This window comes from Meleagris gallopavo, chromosome 4, assembly GCF_905368555.1.
Source record: "Meleagris gallopavo chromosome 4, MGAL_WU_HG_1.1, whole genome shotgun sequence".
NCBI classification, from domain to species: Eukaryota; Metazoa; Chordata; class Aves; order Galliformes; family Phasianidae; genus Meleagris; species Meleagris gallopavo.
The window spans coordinates 11,685,504-11,699,163 of NC_139407.1; the positions used below are offsets into that span (position 1 = coordinate 11,685,504).

Consider the following 13,660-nt stretch of genomic DNA (forward strand, 5'->3'; position numbering starts at 1 on the left):
GAACATGACTAATGATGCAATTTGTCTGCAAAACCTACATGATTACATAATCCTTGTTGTAAGAGAAATACAAATTCTCCTCTTGCATGAAAAAGAGAGAAGGAACGGGAGAAAAAAACATTATACTACATCCTACTGTTTTGCCATAATTCCTACCTGTTGGCTTGAGTTTGAAGAACATGAAGCACATGAAAGCAGGAGCTGTTCCCTCCAAGGAAATGAGCTACTGGGAAAGCAACCAGCCAGACTCAGCATTTTTTCTTACACTGGTCTGTGACCTATTGCTAGCTTTTCCATTCTGCTGTAGTCTAAGCCCTGATCCTGGCTTTTAACTCCTTTGTTTCCCAAAGAATAATAATTTTAACATTACCAAGTATAAGTGACTGTGGCCACCTCTGAAATCAAACTTGAAAAAACACACCTTCTTTTGAAAGGATGAGGGAGCCCAAAGTGTAATATTTGCCTGTGTCAGAGCTGTTTTCTTAACTTTAATTCTACTTCAAATAAATCCCACATACTCCATTCTGAAGAAAAATTAGAAGAAAATTCGTAACCTATTGGCCTCCTCAAGAAATAATACACAATACCTGGGAGAAGACACAGTCTGCAGTTTAAATTTCCTGGATTCTCTTTCCAGAGAATCATGGAATAATTTCATACAGATCACTTCCAGCCTTCACCAACCACCATGGACTGAACAGTATACATTGCTAAGTTTTAACAATACAAACAGAAAAAAGCATGCAGTTTCTTGGGAAGTGGGGGCAACTTCAATAAGCTCTGTGAGACAGCTCAGTTCTTTTTTTTTAAGCCCTTACAAATCTAAACACTGCCAATGAATAGAAATGACCTAGCTGTGCCAGATCTAAGTCAGCTTTTACTTTCATAGCGTGTCAAAATTTGCAAGAAATATGTCAGACCATGTCTGCCAGGGGCTGCAGAAGATGTCTCATGAACTGCATGTTTGATGTTGTTAAAGTGGAAAAAAAAAAAAACTTGGGAGATCGTAAGCAGAAGCAACAATGCAGCAGGCAGTCACATACACAGCTCCAAAAATAAAGTGTGGTGGTCAGTACTGGCAAGTCACAGATGCTTTCACGCACTGTGGCACTGAAGTAGCACCCTCTTCATAGCAGCACTAATGAACTCCCCCTCTCTCCTTGACTTTAACGTCCCAACCAAAAGAGTCACCTGGCCTGTGGGTGTATAATGATTGTGATGCTCACTTCGGAGAATTACTTGTTTAACAAGAAATCTATAAAGTTACACTTCGAGTTATTAAAACTGCTCACAAAGTGATGTCCTTATCAGCTTGATTAGGGGCAGCAAAACATGCTAGGAAATTTGCAAATAATTCAGGTATGATTTATATCTCAACAGACAGCTGGGAAAATCATGAAAAAAAAAAACAACCAAACAAAAAAAAACCCAAACACCTAAATAGAACATTACTTAACCATTTCAAAACAAATGAGAAATTGTGTGTTCGAGGAAGAAAAATAAAGAAAAAAAAATGGGAATGAGTGGGAAAGCTGCCATACAGTCACATCTTGAAAGAGAAGAAACAGCAAGAATCACTAGGATAGGCACTGCTAGTACAGCAGCTCCTGCATTTAATCATAAATCTGCAGTGTCCAAGCGAGGCAAACTGCTTCTGTTGGCAGTAAATCAGGAAGTCAATAAAGTCTGCATAGTTCTGCTGACTTCTGAAGGGCTTTGCATTGGTTATTCAATTTTAATTACTTCAGTGGAAGAGGATTCATTCTGAAATGCTGTCTTCATGATGAAGGTGGAGATTGGGGAGGAGGAGATGTCCCAGGTACACACTACTCCCCAAACTAAAAATTTAATTAGTGAGGTTATCTCTTGCAGACCTTCACAGAACTCTTTTTCTTTTTGTAAAAAAAAAAAAAAAAAAAAAAAAAAAAAAAAGCTATCAACACAACATGTCTATAATAGATTGGAATGTCAACTACTTTTAGCAAGAGAAATGTTATAAAAGACATGCATTCCACACCACAAACTGTATAGACCACAGAGTCACTCCACCGCAATGTGTCACAAACAGCAATATTCAGCTAATGCACTGATCCTGGCTTTTTCTTGATTTTGTGTACTACTTATTAAAATTACAGCAGCTTGAGTCCTAGTCGTCTTTGGGGAATGTCTGCAAGACATTTTAGTGTCTGATTCTTCAAGTACCTCATTAGGGTGATGAAAAGCCCCGTGATGAAGGGACAGTGCCATGCTTGAAGAACTAGGGGTTCCTGCTGTCTTGAATAATTAACAAGTCAATATTTAGTGGACTGTTCCTGCCTGCCTACAGCAGGTGGTACCCCACTGCCTTTCACTTGGAAAACATCTGCTTGCTCTGAGCCTCCCCAGAGCTTGCTACAGTCATTTGTTCGATTTAAGACAGACACTGTCATTATTCCATGCAGCACTTCACAGAAATACTTCCTACTAAATGCTTGAACCACCTGAGCTGCACTAGGCAGGCTGCAGGCCTCATTAATAATGCATCCATGCTTATCAATAGATTTAGACAACTGGTATTTAGAAGCTTCTTCAGAAGGAGTGGTTTCTTTTCACACCAGTTAGCTTCATTCTGCCGGCTCCTTGATGTAGACATTACATCCAACTGAGTTCTGAAAGGCAGAGGTGCTAAAATCGTATTTGAGCTGCTCCTTTGCTTTGGAGCATCACTTGACTGATGAAACTCAAGATCAGCACTTGTGTTGCATTAGTTCCTATTGATTTCTGAGTTTTGGAGGCGGCAAGATTACATTTATACAAAAACTGCTTTAAATTTGTGGAAGTTCAGGGTTTACATTCTCAACAAATCCAGCTCCCAGAAGCACTTTTCCAGACTTGGCTTACATATGAGAGCAGGCTCAGCATGAGTTACCTTAAAATTTGTTGGGGAGTGGTAACCACTTTTATCAAAGCACTCATGATCTAAGAACAAAGTGAAAGATATCAAGCTCTGATCAAACAGCAGCGTGGACAAAGTAGCTATTTGTCAATTTAATGCAGAGGCAAGGAAAACAAAGGTAAGATCCCACTGGTGTGTGGGTGGGTTGAGCAGCCTTAAGTACCTGTACTGCGATTATAATAAAAGAGATGCTTAAATTCCTTCTGGTTTTTCCTTCCTTTAAATCCGGGTTGCCCTGCACCATCTGAGAAATGAGTCCCACAAACTTCACATGGGTTTCTGGAGGACAGTTTTCTTGTTTGCTGGGCCAATTTTATCTGCTAGCCACAAGCAATTTTTTTCTCTCCTCTCCTCTCCTCTCCTCTCCTCTCCTCTCCTCTCCTCTCCTCTCCTCTCCTCTCCTCTCCTCTCCTCTCCTCTCCTCTCCTCTCCTCTCCTCTCCTCTCCTCTCCTCTCCTCTCCTCTCCTCTCCTTTCTTTTTTCTTTTTTTTATTTTTCTTTTTATTTTTTTTAAATGAAGCAGCCAAGTGTTAGAAAAGCTTATGATATTCAGATCTCACCTACACTGTCACCCTTCTGAAAAGTTTACTGAAGTTGCTTTCAGCTTTGTTGCTTCTATCCCTGGCATGAGGAGAAGGGAACGTTGCTGCAATTTCTGCATATTCCTTTTGAGATACTCATCTCTACCTGCTGTGAGCAATCCACTCAGCAGCATTCTTCTGGAAACCTGGAATTCTTCCTGATTTCAGACCTACATTGTCCCCAGACTCCAGCGAGAATAGGGAAGCCAATCTACATAATTTTCTTAGAGTTGGGCATTTGCTAATTAATGGCTCTGAGATTAGGAAGTTAAGGAGCCTTGTCACTGACTTTCTTTTGCTTGTCCTAATTCCTTCGTTCTTCATGATAGGAAGTTTTAATATTTTCCCCCTTTCAACTACAGTAATGAAATAAATCAGAATTTAGCAGAAATATATACAATATACCAAGACAATGGAAAAAGTTTGTTAGGTTAATTGCAGACTGTTTACACTACAGGTTGGTTTCAGTGTAGAATTGCTGGTTACTAATAAAATAACTGCAAATCACTTTGTGTTTCTGGGTCAGTAAGATTCACTGTGCATGCAGAGATTAATCTCACATACACAGATTAGACTGAATATTCCTTGAACCTAACTGAGTTATTGTGCACACAGAGCAGAACTGAGCGTGAGCAGCTCTCAGTTGCCCCTGGTATCGTTCCTTTAATTGTCTAGAATAGTGAAAATTTAGGACCAAGTCCTACACGTAGCAATGTGAGAAACGCCCAACTGGCACCAGAATTGGATGTTATTTGAATACTGTACTGTGTGTCCAAACAATCACTTACTGAAGTGTTGACACTGGTTCTCAACTGGAGGCTGCTGCAGTCAGGCTCGACATTAGATCAAGTTTGTGGGAAACTACTGTTTGTCCAAAGAAGGCAGAATTAGGATTTAATGAATAGGATGACTTTCACACTATGAACAAGTGAAGCCGAGCTGCGGCTGTACTTACAAAAGAGGCTCCCCTATCAATTATCTGTCAAAAACTGAACATGAAAAACAGTTCAGTGATGCTCCATGGGCAAAATTCTGAAATGGGAAATAACGTAACAGCTTTTACAAATAGATTTATGAAAAAAAATCCATGAGAAATTATTTCATTTACAACCCTTCTAACTCATTGCAGCTCCACAACGGATGCTTTTCATAGTAACGCAAACTAGAGGAGATGGACTGAACACCCATGACAAAGAAAGTAGGCACATGTAGAAGCTAAGAAGAGGCAAAAAGCAAGAAATCATGTATGGGCCTCTATTTTCACAAAATCAATGCCTCAAAACTGTCAGGAAAAAAGGACAACTCTGCTGCAGCAGCCACATGGGAATAGCGCCGAGCTTCATACTTGAGCTTGAAGATGGAAAACATCTTCAAAATGAGCCTGGTTTTCATCAGGACAGTACAATTACTGTCCAACCACAGGAAATTATTTCACCCTTAGGTGATTACTTTGATTTTTCTGTCTGCCACCAAATCAGAATCGAAATGCTAATCTTTCACAGTTTCTTACTTTCTTGTTTCATGCACAGTTTATATATATATATAAAAGAAGAAAACCAAAGAAAATGAACCAATAAAATAAAGATGGTTTAATAATTTTTAAGGAGATTTTAAATGATACTCATTTTATCAAGGCTGATGAAAATGACAGTAGTGTCAGAGGGTAACAGGTTGCTAATAAATACAATAGTTTAAGAAAGTGCTATTCTTGTCATGGAAAAATATATTTTGAGAAAAATAATAGTACTGTAATTCATTTCTGAAAGCTACAGAGACTTCTCAGATGAGGAATGCAGTTATTAAAGGCAAAGGCACACAATATGTTGTAATGAAATGGTTGTACTACACACTTCATTAAACGCTTTGTGAGCCATCTGGGAAATTCCAGCTCTCTCCTCTCAGAAAGAAGGTTTTACACGCTCGGATCGCTAGAGGGAGCACACGGAGCAATAGTGGCACACAGCACCACACCGCTCCGGTGGCTCCAGCCTGCAAACAAAGTTGAGCATGGCAAAAATTAACCAGCGGAACACTGGAATGTGTGCTTACTCTTTTGCAAGAAGTGTGCGTAAAGGATTCATTGAGTAAGACCTGAACACTTGCAGCTATCAAACATCCATTGACACAGCAATGCTTGCATCCTCTCTGAGCCACGGAGTTGGGAGAAGCTGACAGACTGTGTTGCATGTGTCCGTTGCAAGAAAAATGGCTGTCATACGCAATGCTGAAAAGCTTAAAAATTCAGAGAGCACAGCAGGGAGTCTTCCAGAAAGATTCAAAGAACTGATATGTTTTGGATGTGTTGACTGTTTGATTTACAGTATTTAAAGGAAGAAAATTGGATTGTTTCTTTTTTCTGACTGGAGTCAGAAAAATAAAAGGGAAGAAAAAGACAAATTTTATATAAACCTCAGAGAAGTGGGAGCTAAGAAAAGAATGAACTGCAGATGTACTGGAATAACTATATTTGCATGCTCGTGTCGAAAGCTCGTTATTGGTGTAAAAAAGCTAAAGAATAACATTAACATTATGAGAAGCACTGCAAATAATAGCATTTACAGTGCACATTTTACAGCTGTAGTTCCATCCAATCCACTATTCCTTCTAGATGAGCCACAGAAGCTACGGTATACTGCAGAAAGAAGAAGCAAAGCAGAAGCTGCCCTCATATCACAGAAGCAAGCCAGTCAACTGCTGAAGAGCCACACCTTCAATTGAATTTAGAGCCATGCAGCCAGCATGAGGTACATGCCCAGCAGTACATGAAGCAAACACAAACATATTGTTGTATAAGTTGTAAGAAATATATTATATTATATTTCTCTAATATTTATATTATTAGAGAAAAAATTCCATGTTCAATTTTTATCAAAGCCTGCAGCCTATTAATTTCAATGTATTCCCTCAACTAGAATTACAGTATGCTAACTTGAATAACCACAGCATAAGACACAGGCTGAAATTTTAAATGAATGCTTCTACTGGCATTTATAAAGCTTGTTCTCAGAGTAATTGCAATAGCAGTTACCTCTGGCCACATCCATGGACTCATACTCAAAAGGCCCCTGTGGGCATCCATAGCACCCGGCACCAGAAGTGCACCATCTGGCACCCCCAGGCATCGCTCAAATAATTCTGCATGAAGCCCAGGGAAACTTTGAGCAAAGCCTGACTACAGCTTGAGTGAATCCTGTTGTCTGTTTCTTGGTGGGTGCAACAGTGCTGTCGCATGCTGACACTCCACATCGAGCACTACACATGTGCACATAAAACAAAGTATTCAAAATACATCATAAAAATATGTACACATAAATACATATATAGTAAAACTTCCCATCTCTTTCTCTCTGTGTAATATCTAATTAAATATATATATGCAATACTAATTCTGAAGTACATAAAAATTGCTAAACTGTTCAGTCACAAATCCACAGTAAGACAAAGGAAACACAACTTAATGGAGAAAACTTGATTTTCTCCATGAAACGGCAGTTTGCTACAATCCTAAATGTCGTGATCATCTCTCTTTTCCCTATAAAATCATTGCCTCATTTAGAAAACGTTTACATATTAAATACTATTCACTAGATGGATCATTCCAAACCTTATATTCACATGCACTACATTCCTGCACTGAGAGTAAAATTACTGATTTTTATGTCTCCAGATATGCAGTGTTTTACAGTGAGATTGCATGTATTTTCACATACAAAGCCTCCACCAGCTGAAACAACATTATTATTATTCTTCCTTCATAGACAACTAAAAGCTAGACAGATTAAAGTTAAATGCACACTAATTTTTTGAGCAACACTGAGACTGAAATAAATCCTGTGGCAGTAAATTCACCTTGGTTAACTCTGAGACCATTTACTATCTCTTTTATGCTTTTTCTTTTTGTCATTCTGTAACTTTCTCCCGATTTTGTGAAATATCTTCCAAATGAGGCAGTAAGAGAAGTAGAAGTTCTACATACACAAGTCTTGTCTTGCCCCTTTTTCCTGAACATTGTTCTTCTTGGCTGTGGCTGAGAGTCCAGTCCACACAAAGTCCAATTTATTCCACATCTGTTGTTAGCAGCCAAACTATTCAGGCTCCTCCCAGTTGCAAGTGCAAATATGCATCCTGCTCAAATAAAATTAGCTTAGCTTCAAGCAGGTTATTGTTCTCAGGGATGAGAACAAATGAAAGCTATACTGCAGAGAAATCTGTGAACGCTGAGCCAGATGGGTCAGCGTTTTTATTGATATTCCACTAGCAAATTAAACAAGCCCCCTCAAGGGTTAATTATTATCTGTCGGCTTAGATTTTGGAGTAGGGACAAAGCGCAAGGAAGTACTCGTATTACAGCACCTCTTGGAGCACTTCTCAGTACTTATGAAGTGGGTTTGCCTGTTCAGCTGCTTTGCAATCAATCACACATCCCTCTGCTTAATGTGCATGCGCTCCTCAGAAAAGACTGAGCAGAACTTTGCCTGCCATGTTCAATTTCTGTTTGTGAAGCTGAAGAACTCTGTATACAAGCAAATGGCAAAATCAAGTTTAGCACAGCTTTCGGCCACTCTTTCTTCAGTTCTCTATTTCCATAGCATGCTTCTTCCTTCTAACCTATTCCCTATGGACTACATTCTCTTCCAGCATACACTAGATGATGTCTCTCCTTCCTAGGAGATTTGCATTCATCCCTACCAGTGTCATATTGCTTGTTGATAAAACTTCTTAGATTTCAAGTTACTACATGCCTCCTTCATATTCAAATTTGTTGGCCTACTAGTACTAGGGTGCTGTTGCTGTTTTTATGTCCAGCCCCTTTAGATCTTGCTACTCAGTGAATCTACACATAAATCATTTTTTGCTGGTTCACTGTTTTTTTGGTTAAAAACACACACATACACACACATATATATATCAGGAAACCATAAAATCAGAGAAGTGCAAAAGAGAGCAACAGCACCCAGGGAGAACTAATTATTATTCTTCTCAGCCTATTCAAAAATTTTAAGTTTTCTGGCAGCATTTAAATGCAGTTAATACCAATACTGCCTGATGGCACTATGTATTAAGAAAGACAAAACTCAGTCAACGTAGCATCAACCCCTTTGCTCCCACATCCATGCCTAAACTTCTGGACTTCTCAGGAATATATTTCAATAAGATAAGAAAATAATATTAATTGATTTAATGCTTAAAGTCTTGAGGATATAATCCAAGTGTACAAGGGAGTAAATTTTTCTTCAATCTAAGGAGCACTAATGCATTTTTTTTAAAGCATTAGTAAGAAGAAAAGATCCTCTTAATTAGTGAAATCCACATTTCAAGCTTCTGAAATCAGAAAATGCCTGAAGTTTTTGCAAAACCTGAAGCTCTTTGTGGTATTTTCCATCCTTGTTCCTTTTGTCCTAAAAGCACTTGATCTGACATCCCCTCCTGCAGGTGCCACCACACACACTCACAGGCAAGAGGGCACAGCCCAGGCCTTCTTATGCTGAGATGTGAAAAATCAATTGAATCCCAGCAGATAGAATCACTGGTGCAGAAAGTGACTAAACACCAACAGTTATTCTGTAATACCAAAGCCTTGGAAGAGGAAACTGGAAATATATGCTATTAATTAATTAAAAAAAAAAAGAAAAAAAGAAAACAAAAAGGTGATTATGTTTAGAATACCTCTCTGTATGGTATTTTTTTTCTGGATCTCTGTCCTTCTACAGTAATGCTAGTATTCACTGGTAAATTAAGAGTTTCTCCCCAAATATTTTTCTATTCACCAATAACACGCAGATACAGGATTTGATGTGATTTGATAAGCACCAATACATGGCACTATCATATCACAACAGTGGAACATTCAGAATATTTCCATTCCCTTACTGTTATGATTTTAAAATAGGCAGAAGTGAGAGCAGAGTCCATGCATACTGTGACAGGAAACGTTTTGTATTTTTACTCCAAACTTTTGTGATTCTAGATACTATACTATATATATAGATACTATATATTTATTTTACTAAATATTGTCTGATTATTACATTGCGCATAGTACCTATGCACAGCTTAATCCTGGATATGCATAAATCCAATCTGTTTCCCCTTTCTTCCTATTTTTTCCTATCATTCTCTGTATTTTATGCTGGTTCTGACAGCATCTCCTCACCTTTCTCTACCATTCTTTGTTTCTCTCTTTCAGTTCACATATTTCCTTATACATTTGTGCTAACATCCAGCTGAGCTTCAGAGAAGAATTTTTTAGCGTACTCTCTGTTTGTGTCAGTCCTATTATAACGTACTCAGGATGATATATTATACTTGAAAGCTTCTGGTATAGAAATAAAGAAGTCATATTAGCTATTCCCAAAAGAATGTTAATCACAATCCTTCAATCACAATGATAATCATATTCGTATACGGAAAAAAAATATCTTTCTATGGTTGAGCATAGGAATAGATGTCAGAAGATACATGTTCTCTTCTTAGCTTTCACACAAACATCTTGTGGTCGTAAGGAAACTGATTTTGTTTTCTAGTTTAACTGTCAAAATACATGAATAATACCGGCCTACTTGATTGGGTGACACTTGATTCAGCTAATGTTTGTAAAGGCTTTGAAAACATCAACTATGCCAGGCTAAAGAGGTACAAAGTATTATTAGCTGTCAATTATGTTTTATAGAAAATGCTGTGGGTGATCATTCATCCTACTAGTAAATTTGTAGAAAGAAGAAAAACAGAAAAATGGAAGAAAGAGGAAGAAAAGCAAACACTGGTTTGAAACAGAATATACTGGAGCCTGTGCACAACTAATTTTTGCATAAAATCTTCTGAGCCTGCACAAACACTACTCATGCAAAGCCAAAATTTATGTGCACAGACAGACTAGTAAAAATGAAACTTTACGGTTTTAAATTCTCCAGCTCTTTGCGTAAACTCCATGCCTTAACTATGCTGATGCTAATGGTATGAGGTCAATTAACTTTGATCTACGATGACAAGAGCACAAGCTCCCTAATTTACTGGAAAGAATAAACTTCCAGCAACCCTGAGCACTCCCCGTGCTCCACTGTGTGTGTGTAGCTTCCTACCAGGCTTATAATTGAGCACACTCTAGCGGTCTCTAGCATGCTCAGAAAACTGTGCATACAAAAGTACAGGCAAACAAGACAAACGAGTTTGTGCATTTAACTCCGTAATGTGACACTGTGGACAGCTCACCTTGGTTTGAGAATTACTGGCCTAAAGACTGATGACACATGATATTTGTAAATTCTGCTACATTCTGTACATTGCTTGCTTGGCAATGAGATTGTATACTGCTTTAAAGATCAGGCATGGCAATTTATGGAAAAAAGTGCACGTCACTCGATTAACCAATTTGAGATCATAATTTCCTCTCTAACGCCTTTCCTTGGCAACAGGAAAACAAAAGAAAATTAAAGCTGATAGGGCTGTTCCAATAATGTCAATAGTTGGCATTGCTTATCAGTCTTTAACCTGAAAGCAGTCCTTCTCAGAATACTGATAAAGGCATCATAGGAATATTGCTTCTCATCTGTGTGGCATATAAATCAATGACTGAAAAAAAATATCATTATATACGTCTGTTTCCTTTTTTTTAAAAGCAAATACAAAAGAAGCCATCTTGTGTACGTTTTATATTCATCTCTGACAGAGTTAGTTACACCATTTATCTGAGTGCTCACTCATGGCTGAAACTGCTCTCTCCTACCCGTTATAACACTGACCCCGTTTAGAGGGCACATCACAAACAGATGCACTGAAATCAGTAGCCTTTTCCAGGGTGTGAGCTGACATAATGGGCAGCTTTCTCTTCCCTTGGGAACAACCACTCTCTTTACCACTAGGACAAATGACCTGTAGGAGAGGCAGCCAGGGCTAGACACCCTATTTCCTTATAAATGCCAGATCAGATCATAACACATTACTGTGATTTACTGCGTTAATGACCACGCGCTTCGATTTGCAGGGAAAGCATGAAAATGTATCAGACTGAAGTCAAGCTCCCTACATGTCACAGTACACTTTCTAGGCAGGCATGTTACTTTTAAAACTTCCCTTTCTCTTTGAATTTCACAGTGGCAGACACACTAAGCTACTTACATTATCAATAAACAAGGCTTACCTTGGAGCAATCGGGATCTGTTGAAATGGTGTAAACTACTTTTTGTTTTTTTCCACATCAGGGAAAGTCAGTTTTCAGCTCTCGGGGGGGCTCCTCTGAGATTCTTCATTTTGATTTTTTTTTTTTCTTTCTTTTTTTTTTTTTTCTGTGAGCAGGTCCTTGTTCCTTATGGTGGGCAAATGCCAGCAGCTTTATATCCTTTCTCAGAAGTACAAGGCTCCACCTCGCTCCTCCATAGTTCTGAGAGTGGAGAAGGATTACTGAGCCTAAGAAGAAAAGAAGAAAAACAAATCTTTTTCAGGCTTCAATGAATCAGAAAAAGGGAAATAGAACAGAAATACTTCGGAGAAAGAAGACAAAATCATCTGTGGGAACAACTAAAGGGAAATTAAGAAAGACAAAAAGTGAAGAAGGAAAATAAAGATCAAATGATAAAATAGGGGACAGAGAAAAGACAACAGAATCAAAATTCAAGAGAAACAAGAAAAAAAGAAGAGGATTTTAGTAATAAAAGAGTACTGGAAGTAAAAGTATTTTGATGCATTTGTTAAGATTACCAGAAGTCAGAGAAAAAAAATGTTAAATATTCACTGTAATTAGAAAATCTTCCTGAAGGAGGAAGAGAGAAAAAGAAAAATATAGAAAATCAGAAAGAGAATACTTGTGAAGGGGGAAGGGACAAATATAGAGACAAACATTAAATAACATAAAGACATCAACTTTCACACTGGATAGCAATTCAACCACCAATAATGGAAGCCCAGATCAGAACTGCCTACTAACTACTCAGTTCACATCAGGCCATGATGCACTTAAAAGTACATGGAAGTAAGCAAAACATTCCCCACCACAAAACAAACTGTTAGGAGTAGAGAGCAAAGTTGAACAGTATTTCAGGTCCCCACAAAATAGATTTTCTGAGTTGAAATTCTCAGAAAGTCTATGGAGTTGTATCCTCATGCCACACAGGAAAGCAAGAAAAGTGCTATCACCAGATTATATCTTTTCCCTACTGCAGCATTTAAACACATTCCTCGAACTAGAAAAACAAGCAAATGCTATGCTAAATTAGGAGTACAAGTGTAACAGTTCATTTTTGTTAATGGATATTTATCCACGAGTCTAAGATTTTTCTGATCAGAGGCCCTGATTCTTTGAAATCTTAGCTTTCGACTCTTTGCAGTAACTCTCCTCACCTGAAATATTCTAACAAACAGTATCTGAACTCAAGTTACCCATTGCAAAGACCTCGGAGAAGAGCTGCCAGGGCAGCAGACCAGGCTGATCTGCTTCCTGCACCAAGGCTATTAATCTCCTACTTACTGTGCTTTTATCTGCACTTGTCCTCTGAACTAGATGAATTTAAATCACATTTTTATCTTTTGCTTCTTGAAAGTCCTTTAGTTAGTTTCCATCTTAAAAAAAAAAAAAAGTTTTAATGGATTGTATTTTATATAAAAGTGCTGTAAGTAAGAGCAGATGGAGAAATAGAATAACTTTGGTAAAGCTAGATATAGTTAGCTCAGTTTAGCTGGCAAAGCCTCAGATTTTCCAGCACAGAAACAAGGAGTCAAAACAAAACTTTTCCAGATGTTACTTTTTTAATTAGCTAAGTAAATAAAAGTCAATAATGATGTTTTCTCCATGGGCAGCGCATTATATAAAAGGCAAATCAAGAGCAAGCTCTGAAAATAAATTCTTATCTGATGTAAGCAGCTTTTTATGCAATATCTCACAAGAGCTTTTCAAAATGATGTACGCCATTACCAGATAACAAAATATCAAAGCCTTGTGGCTTTGTCTCATTTTCACCGTGAATAGTTGCATTTACTCCCTTTTCTTCCTATTGCTTTCATATTTTGCATGGAAAATTCCTTTTAATCATAACTATACAGACCAATATGTTACCTTCAATTTTTAGGAATTCTATATAATGTTCCTGATAAACAAACAAACAAAGAAAAAAGTCACAGGTAGGTTTGGAGACAGCAAACAAGAGAAGTTTCA

The 13,660-nt window shown here is 37.9% G+C and overlaps 1 protein-coding gene across 8 annotated transcripts in view; it reads right to left on the reverse strand.

Annotated features, from left to right (window-relative positions):
* Positions 1 to 13,660, reverse strand: part of TTC29 (tetratricopeptide repeat domain 29) — a 317,361-nt gene that overhangs the window by 176,711 nt on the left and 126,990 nt on the right. For all 8 annotated transcript variants that reach the window (XM_085222176.1, XM_085222178.1, XM_085222186.1 and 5 more), the window contains exon 2: positions 11,654 to 11,919. Coding sequence is in view for 2 of the 8 variants with exons in the window: in XM_085222186.1 (XP_085078312.1) it covers positions 11,654 to 11,711 (58 nt within the window). In the remaining 6 variants the exon portion in view is untranslated. The remainder of the gene's footprint in view (positions 1 to 11,653; positions 11,920 to 13,660) is intronic.